Source organism: Cajanus cajan, chromosome 11 (assembly GCF_000230855.2).
Source record: "Cajanus cajan strain Asha chromosome 11, NIPB_CcT2T_4, whole genome shotgun sequence".
NCBI lineage: Eukaryota > Viridiplantae > Streptophyta > Magnoliopsida > Fabales > Fabaceae > Cajanus > Cajanus cajan.
The window spans coordinates 2,740,653-2,764,645 of record NC_138527.1 but is presented as its reverse complement, the minus strand read 5'-3'; the positions used below and the strand labels follow the sequence as shown (position 1 = coordinate 2,764,645).

The 23,993-nt window shown below is 32.9% G+C and overlaps 2 protein-coding genes across 3 annotated transcripts; one reads left to right on the top strand and one right to left on the bottom strand.

Moving 5' to 3' along the window:
- Positions 1-1,940: 1,940 nt before the first annotated feature.
- LOC145953112 (uncharacterized) lies at positions 1,941-2,984 on the top strand. Its single transcript, XM_083066767.1, has one exon. The coding sequence runs from the start codon at positions 1,941-1,943 to the stop codon at positions 2,982-2,984; it is 1,044 nt and encodes a 347-aa protein (XP_082922893.1).
- A 16,892-nt stretch (positions 2,985-19,876) lies between these two features.
- Positions 19,877-23,616, bottom strand: LOC109790539 (Nucleotide-diphospho-sugar transferase family protein). Of its 2 annotated transcripts, none has more exons than XM_020349724.3 (4): positions 23,138-23,616; positions 21,146-21,511; positions 20,350-20,831; positions 19,877-20,202 (listed from the first exon to the last, which is right to left on the bottom strand). In XM_020349724.3, the coding sequence occupies exons 1-4, from the start codon at positions 23,384-23,386 to the stop codon at positions 20,148-20,150; spliced, it is 1,152 nt and encodes a 383-aa protein (XP_020205313.1). In that variant the 5' UTR covers positions 23,387-23,616; the 3' UTR covers positions 19,877-20,147. The 2 variants fall into 2 exon arrangements, with proteins under 2 accessions (XP_020205313.1, XP_082922580.1); XM_083066454.1 differs by lacking the exon at positions 23,138-23,616 and adding an exon at positions 21,713-23,104.
- Positions 23,617-23,993: the final 377 nt, after the last annotated feature.

Genomic DNA, 23,993 nt, shown 5'->3' with positions numbered 1-23,993 from the left:
GGAATTACCAACATTTCAATCTCTCATTAAGGATACCAAAACTCCAATTCTCATATACAACCTCCTTGGATTCAATCGCTACAACTATAGATTCCAGAAACTCTATTAACCGTAAACTCTCGACAAATCAATGTCTCACCCAAATCTAAAGTCCCAATAGTTTCTAGTTGATTAGCACAATATCTCGTCTACTACGACTCGCACATATGCTTGCAACACAAGCGATACCACCCATCCACTACTTCTTACATAATCAAGAAGTATCAAACAATTAAGCACTCATAAGAATGAAGAAGAGCAGTCATAATGATATTAGCTAACACTATCTACCATTCCTCTAATTACACTATAATCTAACAGTATAAAACTCTACAATATTAGCACAAGGAGAACATCATCATCATCATTATCATTATCAAAGCATCATCCAAGTACACAACAAACAAAACATTGTCAGAGTACACAATAGAATCATGATAAGTACATAACTCACGGTCCATTGGATCGACCTGCTCTGATACCACTTAATGTGACACCCTCTACCCCAACATACATATACAATAATTATAAAAAAATAAAAAATTTCATCATTAAAACCCAAATTTCCAACCACGTAAGGGTAAAGAGCTCACATTCGTAAACTTAATCCAAATAACATGCTAGTAAAATTACAAAGAAATAAAACTGAGTTTTCCAAAATAATTTAATAAGAACATCTTAAACTAATCCTATCTATGTCCTGATGTCACATGTCCTATCAGAGCAAAGCCCAACATAGAAGCCTAAGCTTCATCACCAACATCCTCAGCATCACGCTGATGATCACCTGTATAACAGTCAAAGAAAAACCACGAAAAAAGGGAGTGAGAAACATCTCACTCTGGCTCTCAGTGTAAAAATATACACTGAATAGCCAAACACAAACAAAACATGTATAACGTAGATAAATTAACAACAATATTACATCTCACTTATCCAAGGCATAAAATATCAATTTATCATATAACATTAAAAATGCACATGTATGGACACGGACTACATATTATCATGCATGTGGCGCCAATAAAACATCACATAGCATATTATCGCTAGCAATACATGAAGAGTAGTCTAGGAGTACATGCCGGGTCACACCCTCTGCGCACTCTCACTAGAAGGACATACTACCAGGGTCTCGTCGGGATAGCTAAGCCGCGCAAGATACATCTCATGCACACAATAGGCGAGACTGGGACATCCAAACCGAGCTATCCTAAAGGACTAATCCCCAAAGCTTTTACACTAGGGGGCCTTCCCTGACAGTGTATTCCATATCGTACCCTTAAAAAAATTTATGCAAATGATGCATGTCAATCAAGACCCTATGCATTCTCATATAACATTGTCATGTCTCATTATCATATCACATCATCATGTCTCATTATCACTTTTCACATCATCTCATCATATTCACACAGTCATCACTTTTCACATCATCTCATCATATTCACACAGTCTCTACAGAGCTCTCAAAATCATATCAAAACTGGTCTATTTTCAAAAATAAACACATATTTATACATCTCATTCAACAAGGAATATGTTAAGCTGATATTTAGCCCATTATATTGCGATATTATTTGATTATGGGCACACTGATATTTAGCCTATTATATTGGGATATTATTTGATTATGCGCAAGTCATGTAATCAGTCATATATTTGCATATATTTAGGTGTAAATTATACGTAGGTATAATAGCTGTCATAAGATAATGCGGTGGCATTATCTGGAAACAACACGCAAATGGTGCTGCCTGCACGAGTATATATATTTGTTATATATCCAATAAAATAGACAACAGATTCAAATTGAATATCATTCTTGACATGGTATCAGCAGCAGTGATCAATGTTAGATAAAACATTGATACTCTGATTTTTATTTTTATTTTTTTCTCATGGCTGCAGCAGAAGGAACGGTTATAAGGAAAACGATCTCTCCTTATGACATTACCGCTAATGACAATCCTGGAAGCTTGATCACTCAAGTGCAATTGAAAGGTGAAAACTATGATGAATGGGTCCGATCAATTCGAACTGCTCTACGAGCAAGGAAGAAGTTTGGCTTTGTTGACGGCACTATCCAGAAACCGACAGAAAATTCGCCTGATATTGAAGACTGGTGGACCAACAACTCGCTTCTGGTCTCTTGGATCATGAACACCATTGAACCCTCCTTGCGATTTACCATCTTGCATATGGAGGTGGCACAAGATCTTTGGAATGACATCAAGGAGCGTTTTTCAGTTGCCAATGGACCACGCATTCAACAACTCAAGGCTGAGCTTGTTGAGTGCAAACAAAAAGGCATGACCATTGTTGCCTATTATGGAAAACTGAAGAAACTATGGGAGGAATTGGGAAACTTTGATCAGATACCGACTTGTTCGTGTGGCCTCTACACTTGTAATTTTCATGCAGTGCTAGAACGAAAGCGCGAAGAAGAGAAAATACATCAATTTCTCATGGGTCTCGATGACACTACCTATGGCATAATTCGATCTAATCTTCTTGCACAGGACCCATTGCTTAATTTAAACAACATTTACTCCACTTTAGTGCAAGAAGAGAGGGTCCATACTGTCTCCCGTGCCAAGGAAGAACGTGGTGAGATGATGGCATTTGCAGTGCAAACGGGAACTCGTACTCGTGATAAAGGTGAAGGAAAGGATAAGAACACGATCTGTGGTCACTGTCATCGTTCTGGACATGATTCAGATAATTGTTTTCAGATTCTTGGCTATCCTGACTGGTGGGGTGATCGTCCACGAGGAATAGGCAAAGGAAGTGGGCGTGGAAAATCTGGACAATACAATATCGGATCAGCTGGCAAAGGACGTGGACTCATTAAAGCTAATGTAGCCCAAGTTGTTGCACCTATTGCAGGGGGTTCTTCTGGCAATTCAACAAATTTTGGCACTATGATATGGACTCACTGGTGAGCAATGGGAAACACTGGTCAGTCTTTTGAACAATGTCAAACTAGGCGCTACTAAAAAATTGAGTGGTAAGAACCTTACTTCATCCTGGATTATTGACACGGGTGCCTCCCACCATATGACAGGACACTTGGAGTACCTAACTGATGTGCAAACTCTTGTGGATTGTCCTGTGGGACTTCCTAACGGTGAACATACAGCAGCTACCAAAGAAGGGACTGTGATACTCAATAACAAACTGAAATTGACTAATGTTCTTTTTGTGCCAAGCTTACATTGCAACCTTATTTCAGTATCACAATTACTTCATGAATCTGATTGTGTAGTGCATTTTACTGACAAGACTTGTGTTATCCAGGACCGTACCTCGAGGATGCTGATTGGAGTGGGTGAACAAAGAGAAGGGCTATATTACCTTAGAAGAATAGTCACTGCAGCCGCCATGAAAGCCAAAAGTGAAACTTCTTATGATTTGTGGCATAAACGACTCGGTCATGCCTCCACCAAAGCTATAAACATGCTTCCAATTACTGGATTTGTTCCAAATAAAGACTCATGTAATCAAGTTTGTGACATTTGCTTAAGGGCAAAACAATCAAGGGAAAGTTTTTCTATTAGTGAAAATAAATCAATGGATATTTTTCAATTAATTCATTGTGATCTATTGGGTCCTTATAGAACTCCAGCTTTCAATGGTGCTCGATATTTTCTGACTATAGTTGATGATTTTTCCCGAGCAGTTTGGATTTATTTACTTGTTGACAAGAAGGAAGTTTTTCCTTATCTAAGCCAATTCATAACAATGGTGGAACGTCAATTTACTAAACAAGTGAAAATAATTCGCAGTGATAATGGGACTGAATTCACTTCTATGGGAAATTATTTTCTTGATCGTGGCATTATGCACGAAACCTCTTGTACAGGCACTCCACAACAGAATGGGCGAGTAGAGCACCAGCATAGACATATCCTCAATGTTGCACGTGCTTTGCGTTTTCAAGCCAACTTTCCCCTTGAATTTTGGGGTGACTGTGTTCTGACAGCCTGTTATTTAATCAATCGCACTCCAACAACTGTATTACATGGCAAGACACCTTACGAAGTTTTATATGGTATGCCTCCCTCTCTTAATCATCTTCGTGTCCTTGGTTGTTTGTCTATGCTCATAATCAACACCATAAGGGAGACAAATTTGCTAGTCGAAGTCGACGATGCGTGCTTGTAGGATATCCTTATGGTAAGAAAGGATGGAGATTATATGATCTAGAGCTAGGAACTTTCTTTATTTCAAGAGATGTTGACTTTTGTGAAGAACAATTCCCTTTTGCATCCAGCTTCTCTCCTGATTCATCTACCACCTTAGTTGCGGCTCCTTCCACTTTGTCGTCTACCGAAATGCTTATAGATGATGACCAACCTCTTGGCCCACCAGCTGGTACTGAAATATCATTCCTTTCCTCACCCGACCCTACCTTACCAACTGCTTCCTCTCAAAGTTCTTCATCTTTGAATGCTCCACTCATCATCACAGAAAGTAGTAATAATGACGACAGGGGGGGATCTTCAGTTGTTGATGATATCGAAGCTTTAGGTCGTGGTCACCGAACCAAAATTCCTTCCACCAGGCTACGTGACTATGTGACTAATACAATTTATAAGGTTAGCCCTTCACCACGTTCATCTACCCCGTCTTGCTCCTCAGGTACGCCTTATCCAATAGCTCATTATGTCAATTACACTAACTTTTCCCTGTCCCATAGACATTTTTTAGCAGCTATAACTACAGGCAACCACAAACATTTTCTCAAGCTGTTAAGGACGAAAGGTGGCAACTTGCAATGAAACATGAAATACAAGCTCTTGAGAACAATCGTACTTGGTCTATTGTGTCTCTTCCTCCTAGACAAAAGGCTATTGGTTGCAAATGGGTGTATCGGATCAAATATCACTCTGACGGTTCCATTGAGAGGTTCAAAGCTTGACTTGTTATTTTGGGAAATAAACAAGTTGAAGGACTAGATTATCATGAAACCTTTGCTCCCGTTGCAAAAATGGTTACTGTTCATACACTCCTGGCTGTTGCAGCTGCTAAACAATGGGAACTTCACCAAATGGATGTCCATAATGCTTTTCTACATGGTGACCTTGATGAAGATGTCTATATGAAGCTGCCTCCCGGTTTTCACAGTACAGCTTCCAATCAAGTTTGCAAATTACACAAGTCCTTGTATGGATTAAAACAAGCCCCCAGATGTTGGTTTGCTAAGTTTAGAACCGCTTTGTTACGGTATGGGTTTACTCAATCATCTTCTGACTATTCTTTTTTTTCTCTGAATCGTGGTTCTGTTTGGCTTCATGTGCTAGTTTATGTCGATGATCTTGTTGTTGCTGGAAATCATAGTAAAGCTATCATGGCGTTCAAAGCCTACTTGAGCATTTGTTTTCACATGAAAGATCTTGGCCCCTTAAAGTATTTCCTGGGCATTGAGGTGGCCCGTAGTCCTACCGGGATTTTTTTGTGCCAATGCAAATACACCCTTGACATCATTTCTGAATGTGGTCTCTTAGGGGCTAAACCAGTTGGTTTCCCTTTGGAACAAAATCATAATCTTGCGTTGACCACTGACACCCCTATCTCGGATCCTGAACGTTATCGCCGTCTGATTGGACGTTTAATCTATCTCACCGTCACAAGACCTGAACTTTCTTATTGTGTTCACATACTTGCTCAATTCATGCAAAACCCATTGCAAGCACATTGGGATGCTGCCCTTCGTGTTGTTCGCTATCTCAAAGGTCACCCCGGGCAAGGTATTATCTTACAAAGCAATTGTGATCTTCAACTGTATGGTTGGTGTGACTCTGATTGGGCTAGTTGCCCCTTAACCAGACGTTCCCTTACTGGATGGATTGTCTTTCTTGGGCAATCTCCTATATCTTGGAAGACTAAGAAGCAACACATCGTATCTCGCTCTTCCGCTGAAGCAGAGTATCACTCCATGGCCACTACTACTTGCGAACTCAAATGGCTTAAAGCTCTCCTTTCATCGCTCGGTATCGATCATCCACGACCTATGAGACTCTATTGTGATAGTCAAGCTGCCCTTCATATTGCTGCCAATCAAGTTTTCCATGAACGTACTAAACACATTGAAGTCGATTGCCATTTTATTCGTAATGAACTATTACACGGCAACATCATTACTCAACATGTACCTACCACTACTCAATTGGCTGATATTCTCACCAAAGCACTAGGCAAGAAACAGTTTGATAGTTTTCTTCGCAAGTTAGGCATCCAAAATTTGCATGCACCAACTTGAGGGGGGGTGTTAAGCTGATATTTAGCCCATTATATTGCGATATTATTTGATTATGGGCACACTGATATTTAGCCTATTATATTGGGATATTATTTGATTATGCACAAGTCATGTAATCAGTCATATATTTGCATATATTTAGGTGTAAATTATACGTAGGTATAATAGCTGTCATAAGATAATGCGGTGGCATTATCTGGAAACAACACGCAAATGGTGTTGCCTGCACGGGTATATATATTTGTTATATATCCAATAAAATAGACAACAGATTCAAATTGAATATCATTCTTGACAGAATACATCAGAACAATCAGAAAGTAAAACAGAAAATATTCATATTTTGTCTGTTTCTCATAGGGTTCCCAAAGGAACCCACAGAGCACTCTAATTCATACAATAAACATTTAAAATAATACAATTAACTCATACAATTACCTCTTCAAACCATCTCCTCTTACAATCACCAATGCATTCCCTTAGGGTTTCTCATAGGAACCCATAGAGATCTCAAATCATACGATTAATTACATATAAGAAAAATAATAGGCGAAACAGATACAATTGGGAAAAACTCCTCATACATGAGCATGCAACAACTACAACAAACACAGGATTGGGGGCCAATCTCACTACCCAACATATATTCCCACACCCAGAACGAGGTTTCTCACTCCCCCTTACCTGGATGAGCAGAAGACGAATGGTCTTGGTGTGATCTAAGATCGTTCCTGAGTACTCTTCCTTAGAGCTCTTTGTTTCTCTTTTTTTTTTTCCTAACCCTTCAGAACGCAAATGAGGCAAATAGGGTTAACGCTACCTGACTCCTTTCTTAAAATTAATTCATTGGGCTGGGTCAACCCAACCCATTTTCTTTCTCTTCTAACCCACTTCTCTTTTTCCTCAAAATAATTAAATAAAATAAATACATGTATATTATAAAATATTTTTCCTCTATAATAATAATATATTTTTGACCCAAAATATAATAATATAATATCAATAACAAAATATCATATAAAATCAACCTTCTCTTAAAACATATAAATATTTATTTAAAATGCTAATAAAAATACTTATTTAATACGTACAAAATAATTATCCAAAACAATAATTATTTAAAATGTACAAAATAATATTCCTCTATAATTATTAAAATAATTATGACTAAATACCATATAATAACAATAATAATAAATTTTTTGAAAACTGGGATGTTACATATCCCACATCCTAGAGTGAGATTACTCACTCTCTCTTACCTTAATAAGAAATTGTAAACAAATGCACTCCTTCGGGATGATTATCTTATAGATCTTCCTACAATTCCTCAGTTTCATTAGAACACAAAGGGTGGAGTGTAGGCATGAAAATAAAAAGTGTAACCCTAATATGCTCACAACCCCCATTTATAAAATTGTTCCTACCTTTGTCTTCTTTTTATATAAATAAAATAAAAATATTTTCAAAATAACCTACAACTTACCACTAGAAACTATTTTTACCTACACTATAGGAATAAGTTATAGTGATATAAGATATATGTTGTTGAATCTCATTAAAATACACTAAAATTATATATAAATATATGCCAAATAGATTTATATCTACATATATTATATTTATAGTGATATTTTTATTATGTCACTATATATAACATTTCTTGTAGTGAAATTAAGTGCATTATTTATCAGAAAACTCCCTTAATTAATTAATTAAAACCTTGTATTAATTTATTTAGAAAAACTTGGAGTGTTATACCCATGTCGTGGTGATTCGTAGACAACGATTCACTTCTAGGTTATTCTATATGTGTGAAATGAGATTTTGAACTTGGCATCACATGCATAATTGCACTAGATTCTAGAGAGAACATTGCATAGCATGAAAAATTGTCCTACTATGTTTATAGTTATAATTTCTTATGTTGCTATAATTATTTTCACTATAAGAAATGTTACATATAGTAACATATAAAAGTATCACTATAAATACAATATATATGCAGCGATAAATCTATATAACATATATATACATAATTTTAGTGTTGATTTTAAATGACATTAAACAACATATATTATGTGTTAATACAATCTATACCTACACTTTTGACAATAATGTGAATACAATTGTGTATAAAAGAAGTTTTAGTGACAAGTATTGTGTCACCATAAAATGTGTCACTACAAGACAATTTTTTTTTTGTAGTACATATATATTTTGTTGTGTTTTACCTTCCCAACCTCTATCTATTTTATTTGTGATTGTGTTGAATGTACTTGCAAGTGAAGATCAATTTGATGTTGATACTAGAGAAGAGGATTAAGCCTTAACTTATGTTGGAATTGGGTATCTTACTTTGTTAGATGTGACATTGAAGCTTAGGTCTAACTTTATTATGTTTTGAATCATTATATATATATATATACATTTCATATCTTTAGTTTTTTTAAACATTTGTATGGCCTTTAGAGTGCCAAAAATTTATTTATTGCTTTATGTTTTCCTTTAAGTTAAGATGAACTTTTAGTTACCATGTGTTTTTATATCATCACCTTTTGAGAAAGATATTTGAAAATTCTACAGTTTTCCTTTGTTTCGTGAATTTTATATTAATAACTACAAGTGGATATTGGGGGAGTGTCACAATATTAACTCTTAACGATAAGGTTTTCAAAATTGAAGAGAAAATTACATAAACAAACTATTTTAATTAAGATATCATATTCATATTTACTAATTTAATATATCAAAATTCAAACTAAGAATTATTAAATTTGAACAATGGTATTTAAGAAGACGAAAACACTTAAATACGTTTCTAAATTTAATCTCTTAAATTGGAGAAAGTTTGCTTTTGTCCTCCAAATTTTAAGTGAAATTTTTTTAGTCATTATATATATATATATATATATATATATATATATATATATATATAATATATTAATCCTTCAGAACCACTTACAACATCATTAATAAAGTCATGTTAGTCAGAACTTCAATCAATTGTGTTTTATGTGAAGTTTTAGTTTTACTAAGAAGGATAGAAGCATAGGTTTTATATGTGGCAATTTTAATTAGTAATAAGTAAATTTTACGTTGTAGATTCACTAATGACGTTGGATAAAGGGACTGAATATTTATTTCTTCAAATTACAAGATTAAAAAATCAATTTAAAATTTGAAAAATAAAAAATGAATTCATCTCATATTTAAGAGTCTAAAAATATATATTTAACTCAATAACAAAAATACATTAGAAGAAAAAAAGTAAACCTCGAAAAGTAGTCGTTCTTCAAAAATCAAAAGTAAATGATTTCATTTATAACTTAATAGATTATATATTTCTCGTACATAAATGTGTGGATATCACGTAATATTTTTTATTTAATACATTTACATTGTTTCCTTTCCAATCCAAAAAAAAACGCATATTTTTCCTGGGTTAAAATATACTTTTTGACATTGGATGAATCATACATCACAACAATAATCATCATCATCATCCATTCTCTCAAAATACAAGAACTTAAGCATTTTCCAACATTTTAACTAATTATTTAAGGAAAAAAATAACATCACCTATAAAAATTTATAAACTACTTTTCAAATTTTTTTTCGAGAAGTACCATTTCAATTTTATGTATGCGTCATGCACATAATACTTTTAAAACTAATAAAGTAATATGATGAAGTTAAGTATAATTATCTCTATATAAAGACAAATTTAACTCAAATTGAAGTAACTAATATATATACTTTTAACTAGGATAACTTAACTCAGATTTATCGATAATTTTTCAATTTTATTCAAATTAATTATTTTTCTCAAACTGAAATACAGCCCTCAAAAAAGGATATACAGAGGGAGGGTAATTAATTATTGTTCCTTGTTCATACACGGATGACACGTAATGTTTTGTTGGGATTCAAACAAGTCCCACATCGATAAAATAATACAACAAATAACAACTTATATAATACAAACATACTTCAATGATTGAGAGGCCTTTTGGGTAATGACCAAAAGCAAAACCGTGAGGGCTAAGGCTCAAAGCGGACAATATCTCATCATTGTGGAGTATGTTTGTGTAATAACCTTATAAAAATATTTCATAAAATATTCTCTCAGACAAATACCATAAAAATAACTCCATCATTGTGGACTATGTTTGTGTAATAACCTTATAAAAATAATTCATAAAATATCCTCTCAGACAAGTACCATAAAATAACCCTATCATGTTTGAAGCAATTTTCTAGGGGCTATATATATGTTTCTTGGAAAGCCAGCATTAGAATAATATAGGGCCCAATATATGGTTTTGATTCCCAATGGAGCCAATAAATTGAGGTTTCTGCGAAGTTGTTGTTAGATGAAAACAATAATATTCGACACCCAAACACCAAAGTCAAGGTTTTCCTTAGGGCAATAGAATGGGTTATTTGCTTTTCGATAAAATTAGGTATTTTGGAAAACTGAAATTTTCTGATTCATGTAAGCTATGTGGATTTGCAATTTTAGTATTGCTTGATTTCTGAGTTGTAAACCATTTATTTGAAGAACTATTAGATGCCTCTCTTTCAATCACTTGACTAAGTGTCATTGAAAGTGATTCCGATTATTATTAGGTTGTGTGTTGCAAGTGATTCCCATTATATTATTCGTATATTTGCTTTATCACATTTTGGCTTATAGAAATCCACAAGCCACACAGCAAAAAGGAAAAAATCAAGATACGTATTCCCATCTTTAATCTTTTAGACTTTAAGCACCAAAAAGTTTTCCACCATTTTTTTTGTGTGAAAATTTCCACCATATAGTTTCATTTTGTTACGTGGTCACTTTTTGTTATATATAGTGAAGACTTACCGGACGAATAAACTAATGAAGGGAAAGAAAATTCGTTACCTAACTAATGCCCTATGTTTCTTAATTTCTAGATAAATTTATATGTGGGATATTTGAAACGTTTGTATTGTGGCAACAAAATTCCGGGTACTGATAATAAAATTCAAAGCTGAACACTAACTACATTATTATTGTTTAATAAAGACAAGAAGATGCAGTTGAAAGATCAATTAAGGAGATACCTCCTTTATCTAGTCCAACCTAGCTAGATTCCTCTACCAGTTACCAACATGTCAATTTTCTTTTCAAAGACTAAGAAGAGTAGTGATCATTGAATCAAACAATGGAATATTAAGATATATTAAAAGATAAAATCATATGACTTTTTAAAATATTTATATAATATTAAATAATTTTAATCTTAATTTCAAATAAAAGAATCTTTTATATATATATATATATAGAGGGGAGAAATTCATTTATTTTTAGAGTACGTTTACTTAAATTTACTTCACTCAATAACTCATATTTTACATCAAATTTTAACAATCTAATCGGTGAATACAAAGTTCTTAATGCATAAATTAAGTTTATAAAATTTAAAAAAATTGAAAACTATTTGATATTTCATCATATAACTCTAAATTAATGGATAAAATATTTTATAATTATCCGTCAATTTGAATTAATGAATCAAAATATCAAATAATTTTCAAATTTCTTAAATATTTGCCAACTCTATGCATTAATTTTTTTTAATTTAATGGTTAGATCGTTAAAATTTAATGTAAAATATGAGTTATTAAATGAAATAAATTTAAGTAGACTTATTCTTGGAGTAATTCTTTATATATATATATATATATATATATATATATATATATATATTTCAAATTTAGTTCTCACACTTTCATTATAATAAAATTTCTCTCATGTTATATGTCTCTTTTCATCAAGGCATCTAACTTAATTAGTTGAGGGTATGGGTTGTAAACTTTTTTAATATCTATATTCAATTTTTATGAGTAAAAAATATGCCTTTTTTTTGTTTTTTTTTTCGTTCATAACTTATAGAAAATAATATGCTTCTTTTATATAATACATTAAAAAAATGTCACACGTTATTTTTATTTTTCTAGAGAGATGATATGATGAATCATGAATAACAATAGGAGGAGGAGTGTAGGAGAGTGGGCGTCAAGGATGGACAGAATATGTGGTAGCAACCAAACGAATACGATACTTACTTTACTTATATGTAATGATTTGAGTAATCTATCTCTAGTTTAAGAAGTATTTATTTGAGTAATCTTGTGAATAAGAAAGCGTGTTGGACTCTCCTCTTCTTTCTCTTGTTTTTATGGTTTAATCTAGTGCTTAAATTTGGAAATCTGACAATTTATTTTCTCTTCAATAAATTCTGTTTTAAATTAGCCTCATTTCTCCTGACATATATTAATCCATGCATACAAATCTAGAAATTGAACCCAAACATAATTATCTATGAACAATAATAATGATGTGAATTAAGTGGAATGAACACATGTAACATCCTATCCTGTTAAACACCTTCTTGAGTGAAACCTCACACTTGTCTCATAACGGCATGGTTATATGTAGTAAGGGTATTTGCAACGTGATTCCGTTCAATTTTAAGTTTAAAAGTAAACTAAAAAAAAAAAAAATCGAATTCAGTTTGATTTACTTTAAATGTATTATAAAATTTTAACTAAATCAAACAATTTTTTAATGATTTGGTTTGATTTGACTTTTTTAAAAAATATATTATTTAAAAATTAGTTAAAAATATGTGATGTTATATTATTTGTTTAAGACCCGTACCTCAAAAATAAAAGAAAAAATTACACTTCTCTCTTTTGAGAAATACAACTATTACACATTAAAAATTATGATTTAAAGTTCAAACGATTTTTTTTCAATAATTTATTAGAGGTTATTTGAACCACCTAAACAATTAAATATTCAACGAAAAAAACTACCTGTTTATGCTCCTACCAACTCTTCATGTCACCACGTGGCTAATTTAATTAAAACTCTTATTATTATTATTATTATTATTATTATTATTATTATTATTATTATTAAAAGAATAAAAGTAAAAAAAGAGTTAAGAACTTAAATACAAAAATAATCAAATCCTAGATAGAGGCGATTGCCCAGTGTTCATAATCAAGAGGGCCCATTTTTTTTTTTAAAAAAAAAAACTTATACAATTTTATTATAATTTTTATACTATTTTATATTATTTTTAAAAATAAATTAAAATTATCATATTTTATATATTTTTATTTTTATATTTAAAATATGAAGTGATACAATTATAATTTTTTGTTAATTTTTTATGCATTGTATTTATAAAATTTTAAATTATATTTTTGATCTTCTAAAATTTTTCAACTTTGATTCTAGCTTTTCAATTATTTTTGTCCTTTTAATTTGGAGATGCATTACTTTTAGTCTTTAAGTTATTTATATAATATTTTATAATATATTATTGTCTAAAAGTAAATTGAATAAAAATATATTAGTATATCTATTTTAGATTGTTAACATTGTTGTTTCTTTAATGTAATAAAACATGTTGTATTCTATTAAAAGTTTAATACATTGTTTGGTATATGAAGTTTATGAAATTTTTTATTAAGTCTTTAAACTAAAAAAAATGCAATTGAGTCATTCACTTTTTTTTTTTTTGTAATTTAGTCAAACTAGATATCTGTTTACATTCTGTGAAATATGACATTTTTTATATCTTTATATTTGTTGTAACGTAGTGAGTAGATTTTAGAGTTTAGTTGACTCTAGAGAGAAGAGTATATAAGGGTTTCTCTGAGAAGGGAACTTCATAAGTTCATTCTCAAAGAAACTTAGAGAAAAGTTTTAGAGAGAAGGACTTTGGGTTTGTGAGCTCCTTTCTCCCAAATTTCTCTATTTGATTCCTCTTCTCTTCTAGATTACTAATCTCTTTTGTCTTCTCTTAGAATTCAGGCTAGGAAGCTTGCTATTGGTGGGTTGAAGTCCGCGGGTCAAGCTTCAGGAGAAAATTCTTCTTCTTCTTAGTTCTTGGCTATCTTGAGCCAATTTTCAGGTGAGGGAAGCTAGAATGTAGTTTGTTTGGTTGCATGTGAGTTTAGAAACTCAATTAATGCATGAATTTTGAGAATCAAGGGTTAAATTGCTCATTTTGGGGTTTTGGGCAAAATAGTGTTTTTGGTGATTTGATGCATCGGGTGGGTGCATGTTGAATCTGAGAACGTTTTTGAATTGTGTGAAGTCTATGCATTGTTTTCATGGATTTGCATGTGGTTGAAATCTTCTGATTTTCAAGTTTTGAGGTGAAATTCTAGGTTTGTGGGGCTACTATATGAATTTATGTCGGGCGCATGTTCTTGGCGACAGGCGTGCATTCATCATAGCTACCATTTATTGATCACGCAAGGCACGAGGTTATTCGCGTCGGGTGCGATTATAAATGGGAGTCTTTGGATGAATTCACGCCGAGCGTGAGGAGAACCACGTCGGGCACGATATTAGACAGTGGCTTGGTGGGTGTTTTACTGTTATGGCGCCGGGCGCAGGGTGAGTGCGTTGGGCGTGGAGACCTCTAGATGTCTCTGTTTGGATGGTGCCAAACGCATGGGGGCTACAGCAGGCGTGGAGACTCCTATGAGTCTTTGTCTCAAAGACGCCGGACGTGGATGAGTTTTAGAACTCTCGGGTTGGGATTAGGCCAGGCGCAAGCTGGCTGCGCCGGGCGTGAGTATGTTTAATGCTGTTAATTTGGGAATGATGCTTATGCATGTTTAAAGTTGAAGACTTGATCATGTATGTATGATATATGATGTATGGTGATGTATTATTCATATGTATGCTTGGTAATAATATGTATGAATGTTTAAATATGATATGACATGAGTATATGTTCATATGAGTATGATTATTGATCATGATGGTGGTTTGGTCATGTATGATGTATGATGCATTATTGCATGTGATGTCTTATGGCATGTGTCTAGCCTAGGACTTAAGGAGAGGGAAAATGTTTTCGAATTGGAAGAGCTCACATAGAGTCTCTTAAGAGTGGTGCTTGGATAGGCCACTAATATAAATGAGAGTGGTGCTTAGATAAGCCACTGGTTTTGGGCTGAGAGTGGTGCTTGGATAGGCCACTAGTTTGGGTGAGTCTCCTCTAAGTCCTTAGCTAGTGTTGGAGCGGAGTATGAGGTCGAGGGTTATTCCCTTAACCAAGTATTGGGGAAGGTGCATGGTTCCTTGCAGATAATCGGTGGGTAAACTCAACAAGTGACTTGGTAATGCATGCCAAGGTCGTGGTAAGCCTGTACCCAGTTGTGCTATACCTGACGGTGGAACCGGACTTCCAAGTGTGCAAGGGGCATCATCCGAGTAAACCTGAGTGAGGATTTATATCCTGTTTAGCTGTGACCAAGCAGACGCATTGGGCGTGAAAACGGTTGGGGTGATTTTGGTAGGATTGGGATGTCACTTACACTGCTCTGCTGTTATGGAGATCTCTTAGATATACGCGTGATGACGCGTTAGATGATTGATATGCATTGATATCTGTCATGAGTTGTTATTGTTGCATGATCTCTAGTACGATGAAGTGTGTGGTGTTGACTTCATGTTTGATGAATTGATGATTGATTGAGATGGGAGTTCCTTTGGGACTTGATTATATGAATGTATAATATAGATTTTTATTCTATACTTGTATGGTTGTTTATTGAACTCTACCTTACCCTTCTATTTCCATGTGGTTGGACTGCAATGATCATACTGTGTATGGGAGCAAATCAGGGCTAGCTTGGAGATGTGGTGTCCGTTGCGAGATGAGGAGTTTTGTCCTAGTATCAAAGTTACCTTATTGGGTAGCTGTTGTTTGTACTTGACCGGTACTAAGGTGATGTTATCTAGTTTAATATCTTTTCTTAGTTCACTAGCATATTAGTGTGATTTCACTAAGTATAGAACCATGGCGAGTCGTTATATTTGTAGAGTTACCACAAATTATTATCATATATAATCGTACATGTCTAACGGATTTTAATCTAGTTAAAAAAAAATTGGTCTCTTTGATCATAATAATTTGAGTATAATAGAAAATTTTAATCAATGAAATTTAAAACCTAATACAAATTAATGATGATATTGAGTGATAATTTAATACAGTTGTTTGAATGCAAGAATATAAAAAAAAAATTATGTCAAATTAAATATCATGGATTATAAACTAATCTCTAATTGTAAGGACTAAATTATAAAAATATGAAATACTAAATTATATTTTTTTTATAATTTAAGACCTAATTAAAAATTCTTAAAAGAATTCATAAATCAAATCATATATTAAGCCTCAATTAAATTATATATATTTTTATATTATAAATATTTACATTTTAAATATTATTATTTATATATAAAGATCCAAATTTATTGTTTTACTTAAGGTCTATGAAATGTCACAATCGGCTCTGTTTCTTCCTCGCTCAAAATTCTTTATTGTTACCATTCGTGAACATGAGTCTCCAATTTATGGTCAGTGATTTCTCAAGAGCCTCTTTAAACTTCTCTTCTCTATGCTTTTCTTCGATTGATTTGTGACTATTTAAGATGAGTTTTTGACTCGTATCCATTTTGATTCCCTATTTTTACTTTTTATAATATTTCATTAAGATTTTTCATTGCTATGTTCTTCAGATGATGTTTTGGTGGAGCAGATTTTTCAAAGATTAGAAGTGTTGGTGAATTTGAGGTAAGTGAATATGAAATATTCATTATTTGCTTTTTGATGTTATGATTTTTTTGGATTTTAAATTGGCTTATTTGATATTTGTTCATCATCATTAATCTGCTGATTTTTAGAAAATTATTAATATATTTTATACTTCTAAATCTTGTTTTTGGTTACAACACTTAGTCAAGAATTAATTTTATTTTAAGATTTTTTTATTTAAATATTACACATTTTTAATGTTTTTCATTGTTGAGATGTGACACGGGAAGAATATAATTTGAAAGCTACAAATCTAAAAGGGAAACTATCACTCTAAGCTACATAGACACTTTGAGTGGGACAACCCAACAACTCGCTTTGAGTGACAAGACAACTTGCTTAGAGTTAGCTTGCTTAAAGCGACAAGACAGTTCGCTTATAGCGACAAGAGAACTCGCTTAGAGCAAGTGAAATTTGCTTAGTGCAAGCCATATTTAACTTAAAAGTCTATTAGAAAATATTATAAAAATAGAGTCTCTAAGAGGTCTTTATCAATCAATACTTTTTCGAACACAATTTTAGAGATATTAAAGAGATTTCTTGTGAGAGCGTTCTTGTAGTCATAGGTCGATCAAATATCCCTCTTCTCGTGTAATCCTTAGTTATGAGTAACTAAATTGTCTATTGTTAACGATTGGTATAATTGTTGTACTCATGTAATCTTTCTTGTTCTCATTCAATACATTCTTTTTATTCAATTAATCATTTTACTTTATACTTAATGTTTGCTTTGACTAATGCATGATTTTATAATTTTAATTGTGGTTGAAAAATCCTTTTAGAATTACGATCTAGATAAAAAATTGATAACACTTATTTCCTAAGAATTGAGGTAAGTCTTATCAGTCAATCTTTAGGTCCCTGACCTTAACACGTGTTGCTTAACAAAATTTATCAAGGATGTGAGGTTTTTCTTAAATAAACTAGAGTTTCTCGCTTAAAAAATTAAGGTTTAAATATATTTGAGGGCTATTGAACTAATTATATATTTTCTAATATTAAATGATAATTAGAGGGGATTTACATGGGAAAGGTTGGTGAAATCAATCTCTGCCTATTTTTTTATTATCTAAAATTAAATTCATTTTTTTGTTACATGCTTTTCATGTTTATCATTCTATAAATTTTTATACTTCACGTTAAACATTTTTAAATTCCTTTAATTCATCTAGTACTACATATAATTAAACAATTATAATTCAAGTTCCTATAGATTTTATAATTTGAATTTCTACTAAATTTACTACCTACGACAATTGATATATTTTCTAGATGCGTATCAATATTACAATTTAGTAACTTATAGTTTTATAACCTCGCGGTTCAGGGAAATAAAAAACCAAATAGAAATGCTAGGTAGCGGTTTGACATATATATTTATACTAAAAGATAAAGTGTGTGTGTGCAGATTATGAAAATTAAAAAAAAATCAAATAGAACCAAAAAAGCCAAATAGAACCACTAGTTGGTTTGGCATATATACTTATACTAAAAGATTAAAAAAAAAATGTGTGTGTAAGTGTATGTGATATTTATACTAAAAGATAAAGTAAGTGTGTACTAAAAGATATGTGTGAGATAGTGTGTGTGTGAGGGTATGTGATATTTATACTAAAAGATAAAGTGTGTGGATGATCATACATAGTTCAGAAACTCTAATGACTCATTGATCCCATGAAGTTGGAGTGTACTTCAAAAGTTGTGTAACCTAAACTAGTTACTAGAGGACATAATTCTAATGTGGCGTGATGAAAATATAAGACATTGGTACATGACACTTATTCATTGCTAGGCATCCACTGATAAACTATTTTTTGAGTTAAAATTGATACCATATGCATATGAAGTAGAGTTGAAGGAAAATGACATTACACATACATATTGTATTTATGTAATTGTTTAAGATGATCATACTTAACAGGATATCATTTTTACCTGTGTTAGTTTGTGTTAGAGATTTTTCGTAAACATCTAGTGTTTATGATAACTTGTGAATGTTGGTATATTTAATTTAGTTTAAAAATGCTCAGGTTGTGAAATTTATTATTGACTGATTATAATTTACTTTAGGTACATTTATATTAATTTATCATAACTTATGAACTCTATTATTGGTTTCAATTACGAGGTTTTTTTTTTTATCACACTGTCTGATCATTGCTTAGTTCTGTTGAAGATTGAAGTGCATGGCTGTGGACTAAACTCTTTTAAGATGTTTAGTGGTTGGAGGATTGTTGAGTGGTATGCGAAATTCATTGAAGAGAGGTGAAAAGAGATGGAGTTTCAAGGGTGGAGAGGGTATGTATTAAACGAGAAGTTGAAATGCACAATAATGATATTGCAATACTCGTACAAGGAGAATGTAGTTATTAGAATTCTAACTGAGAGAAAGAGCCTAAATGAAACTCATATTTCGATATTGATTTAGAATACCAGGAACCAGGTATAGTACAGTTGTAACAGAATACTTACAGAAAAGAAAGAAAGATATAGTACAGTTGGACTGTGTAAGAGCCTGAGCCTAAGAACATCCCCTTTGTATACTTGAAAAACAAAGGTAAATGTGAAAGTGTTTTTTTATACATACACACAAAAATAAAGTCGTCAGATACACGATTAGAATTGCACCTGGTGCAGCTGGAATAAATAGACAACTGCGGGGCCCTAATTCCTGCAAACTACAAAGCAAAGAAACATGAGGTAGGGTAAGTAACCGAATAGCCCATGAATCACCATAATTTTCGATAGTTCGCATCAGCTGGTTTATTTATACCACTTGGATTGTGAGATTTATTGGATTCCGTATTGCTTGAGGGAAAACAAGATGTAGAGTTGAACACTGGAAAAAGAAACCACGAATAATACAACAAAATGTTGCACAAAAATGTGCAACGCACAAACAAGATTCAATGAATTGAACAGAATGTTATATCTTTCAGATTGCAAAAGTGTAATTTGAGTGTAAAGATATTTCTTCAGTACATGGTTTAGCAAAATTGATTTTTCTCTTTTAGTTTGTATCCGCCAGAGCTGTCTATACTATAGCCCCATTCTGGTTGACTACAGTCTACAGTAGCAGACCTAAAAAAAAAACTAAAAAAAAGCCTTTCGTCCAGCTGCATTTCAGCTGAACTTCCACGTCAATGTATTAGAAATTAACAAATGGCATTAGAACTTCAATCATCTTCAACACTCTTTTCTGGTGAACCTTGAGGCTTGAGAGAATAAAGGCTGAAAAGAAACAACCCATTAATGAAAGGAAAAGAACTAAAATGCGGATCAATAATGGTAACTAAAATGGACCAAAAGATAAAAGTAATGATAAACAAAGAACAAGATCAAAATATTTGAATGAAAAAGCTTGAGTATATGACCAACCTGCATTTTTGAGGAACCCTCCAGGAAATAATTGACAATTTCTTCATACTTGGAGGTAAGGTCAAATAATATTTCCAATCTTGAAGCAAAACTCTAAGATCATGAAGTTTACTATCCATGCCGTAGCAACAATTTGCATGCATCGTGCAAACTTTATTTAAATCTCTACTTGGTTCACAAAGCCCGCCAAAATTGGCTGTATCTAAGAATTTCATCTTCAGTCCTAAATCGGTAATGAAAGGGTCAACCTTGATAAAATTGAGGACATCCTGATCATGGTATCCTGGATAGGTTGCTTGTGAAGAATACCAAAATTTGTAAAACTCAATTGACCTATTATTGGACCTTACAAAGTTGAATCCTCCGTTTGGTCTGTTCTCTATATCATCAAAGCTGCCCGTGAAATGATCACATGCTATCTGGAAATCTGCATCACTGTGAAACCGAGGAAATGGATCTCTAAACCACATGATATCAGCATCCTGGTAGATGACATAGTATCTAATTTAGATATTGTAGATCCAAGTCTTTCTCTCTAAAAAATATTATTTTTTTCTGAAAAGAAAATTACTGCATGACTAAACAATAAATAAATAATATAAGTGCAAAGCTATCAATTTGGCTGCAATGGAACTATTTACTGATACAGTTTATCCTAATCAGATGGATATAAAATTAGGTAATATAAATGATTAGCATAGTTCACAACTTTAGAAAGTATTCCATGTTTACATGATCTAGAGAATTATAGGTCAGTCCAAGTAAACATGAAAAACTTAGTGATTCAAATACTTACAGTGAACACAAAATTGTACCCCATCTCCAGAACAGAACGTAGGAAATCTATTCGTCTCCACATCATCTTCAAGTAGTGAGGAGTCATAAAGTATGCCTCTTCATGAAAATCAATCTCTTCACTAACAAGCAAATAGCAATGCGGGTGTATTTTCTGACAGCGCATAAATGCTTTCTGGTCTAAAGCAATAATTACTAGGTGATTCAAAAGTCTACGTGTCCGATCTCCAATTCTAAAGCTCTCAAGGAATAGATCAATGACAGAATTTGGTGCTGCCCATGCTTCATTTAATGTGGTCAAGATAACTGTTCCATCTTTCATAGCAGCCTCTTTAAGAATATTTTCGAGTGGATATTCATTGCTAACCTGCAAAAGAATCATTTCAAACAGAACAAAGAATGTGACTGCCTCTTCCACTGATAAATTGCACAAACAAACCACAATAATAATTAAAGTCATCAATTTGGGCTAAGCATATCATATTTTTGAAAAGGCATCAAGGATAATCCAATGCAACCTGATTTTTCCCACATATTTCACGGGGCTGACCCAACTTTTTAAGATTACCTTGCTTGTTGGGGTGGCCCAATTCAACATAAAGAACATGCCCCATGTTGACAGATCTACCAGAGGGATGGAGATGCCATCGGATATAAAAGAATCAAGGATATAAGCTAGGTAAAACGTACTTGTTTTCAGGCTTGCTAGCTCATTAAACTAAATTAAGAAATAAAGGAATTACTGTTTAAAGTTTAAACACAAACATGGTTGAATTCTCTATATTCATAATACCAAATAGTAACTAAATTATGGAAGCTCTGTTTCTGCTAGCAAGAGGGGCAATCAGTCCAGTCTGTCATAGTGACTGACAATTCAATATTAACATTTGATATGCTACAAGAAGTCAATATTTGAAATTCACCATTTCAAAATTAATGTATCTAAAAATAATTGAACAAGTAGTTAAAAAATGCTGAGTCTTAGATTTTCCAATGAGGAAATTAATATTTTTCTAAAGCAGCAGTCTGTCTTTAATTAGTCACCAAATTAATCATTCAGATATTTAAAATGTTACCATATCAATCCTTAAGGAAGACAGAAATGGTATCCAAAAAAATAAATATTTAAGGGAATAATTTGGCAACAAAATCTTTGGAGAACTAAAGTAATGACAACAAATCTTTGAATGATTAATTTGATGATCAATGTGGTGACGCATTTAGCTTTGTAAGACCAAACGGATAGTTTTCTGTATTTTTAAACAACCGTGCATCCATTTACATAACCATGCACATTGAACATTCGATAGTATTATAAAGTTTCTCCTCCATCCTCCACCTTCAACTACTCCAAGAAAAAAAAAATGAAATAGAACATGATTTCACCCTCTTCCGTTTCTCATCCAGCTTTCTCAAGTAAATACCCAAACACAGAAAAAAGGGACACAGCATTGTTCACAAAAAAACTTGAGATCATATCACATAAAAATTGTCCAGCAATCAAGTATTTTTCCAACTGACAAATGTCCGTTTATCCAATCCCAGCTCAAACAACTTCTCATCACACATAAATGATAAATCAAACAGAGAAATTCAACAACACAATTAATCAAGGTTTTAAATTACAGATGCAGTTTCGTCACAATCCTTGATTTTGCTAAAATAACTGCAGACACCATATAGGACGCATTTGTCTGCCATTCAACATCAAGAAACGTGTTTTAAAACCTTGATCACGTCCAAACACAAATACTTTCCAAATCACGGAGCATTCGAGTTTCCAACGAGTTAGATTCCATCAGTATTAAAAGCATGTTTGGATACAAATCCTAAACGCTAAAGGAAATAAATTAAATAGTATATTCCATCAGAGAAGCTCTCAGCGTTTCCAAGACTGTATCCAAACATGGTTTAAGTGAAGTCGCTGCGTCCCAAAAATTGAAGCATAGAATGAAAAACAAGGAAACAGAGAGAGAGAGGAAAGGGAACTGACAGCGAGGGAATCGTCGGAGAGAAGAAGAGTGGAAAAGCGAGATAAGGGATTGGAAGGAGCGAAGCGAGAGTAGTAGGCGTTTCTGAAGAGGAGGACGCATGAGAGAGAGAGGGCGAAGAAGAGGAGGGCGGCGCAGGGGCTCCGGCGGAGGTGGAGGACGGTGGATTCCGGCGACATGAGGGCGGAGAGGCTAGAGGCCGCATGGCGGTGGTATGCGCGTCGGCGGTGGAGTGGGAGTGTGTGGGGCATTCGGTGTCGGCGAGGAGGTCATTTCGTTGAACGACGTCGTATGGTGCGGTTAAAACTTAAAACTTCAAATGAATGAATCTGGATGGTGGTGGGGTTCAGTGTGTAGTGGAGGATGAGAACTTGAATTGCGTGGTGACGTAACTAAGTCTATAAGGGTAATAATAATAATAGCATAAGAATGGAAAGTGGGTGAGAATTTGTTGCCCAATACTTTGACTGAATCTCTCTCTCTCTCTCTCTCTCTTTCATACTTCATACTTCATGTTGTTCCACTACTTCATCACTACCTCACTTGTTAATTTGTTAACCCACTTATTTAATGATAATAAAACTCATTAACCCTATTTATTTATTTGTAAAGTAAAAGTAAAAAAAAAAAAAAACATTAGTTTAGTCCTTCGATATTTTGCTTGGTATTAAATCTTTTAAATTTTTGTGATATTCAGTAAATTTTTAAACATTAAAAGAAACAAACTGATTCCTTTTATTTTATTTTCAATATTTATTTATCAATCAAAATTAAAATAACGGTAAGAAGACTCAAATCTAGAACTTTGTCTTTACTATTCAACTTCTAATTTTGTTTTTAATATTACCAATCTTTGAA

Coding starts and splice junctions, on each gene's coding strand:
- LOC145953112 (XM_083066767.1), top strand. CDS start 1,941: ATGGCTGCAGCAGAAGGAACGGTTATAAGGAAAACGATCTCTCCTTAT.
- LOC109790539 (XM_020349724.3), bottom strand. CDS start 23,386: ATGCCCCACACACTCCCACTCCACCGCCGACGCGCATACCACCGCCAT. Junction 21,512..23,137: donor TCTCCGACGATTCCCTCGCT/GTCAGTTCCCTT, acceptor ATTCTTTTGCAG/GTTAGCAATGAATATCCACT. Junction 20,832..21,145: donor GGTACAATTTTGTGTTCACT/GTAAGTATTTGA, acceptor GTCATCTACCAG/GATGCTGATATCATGTGGTT.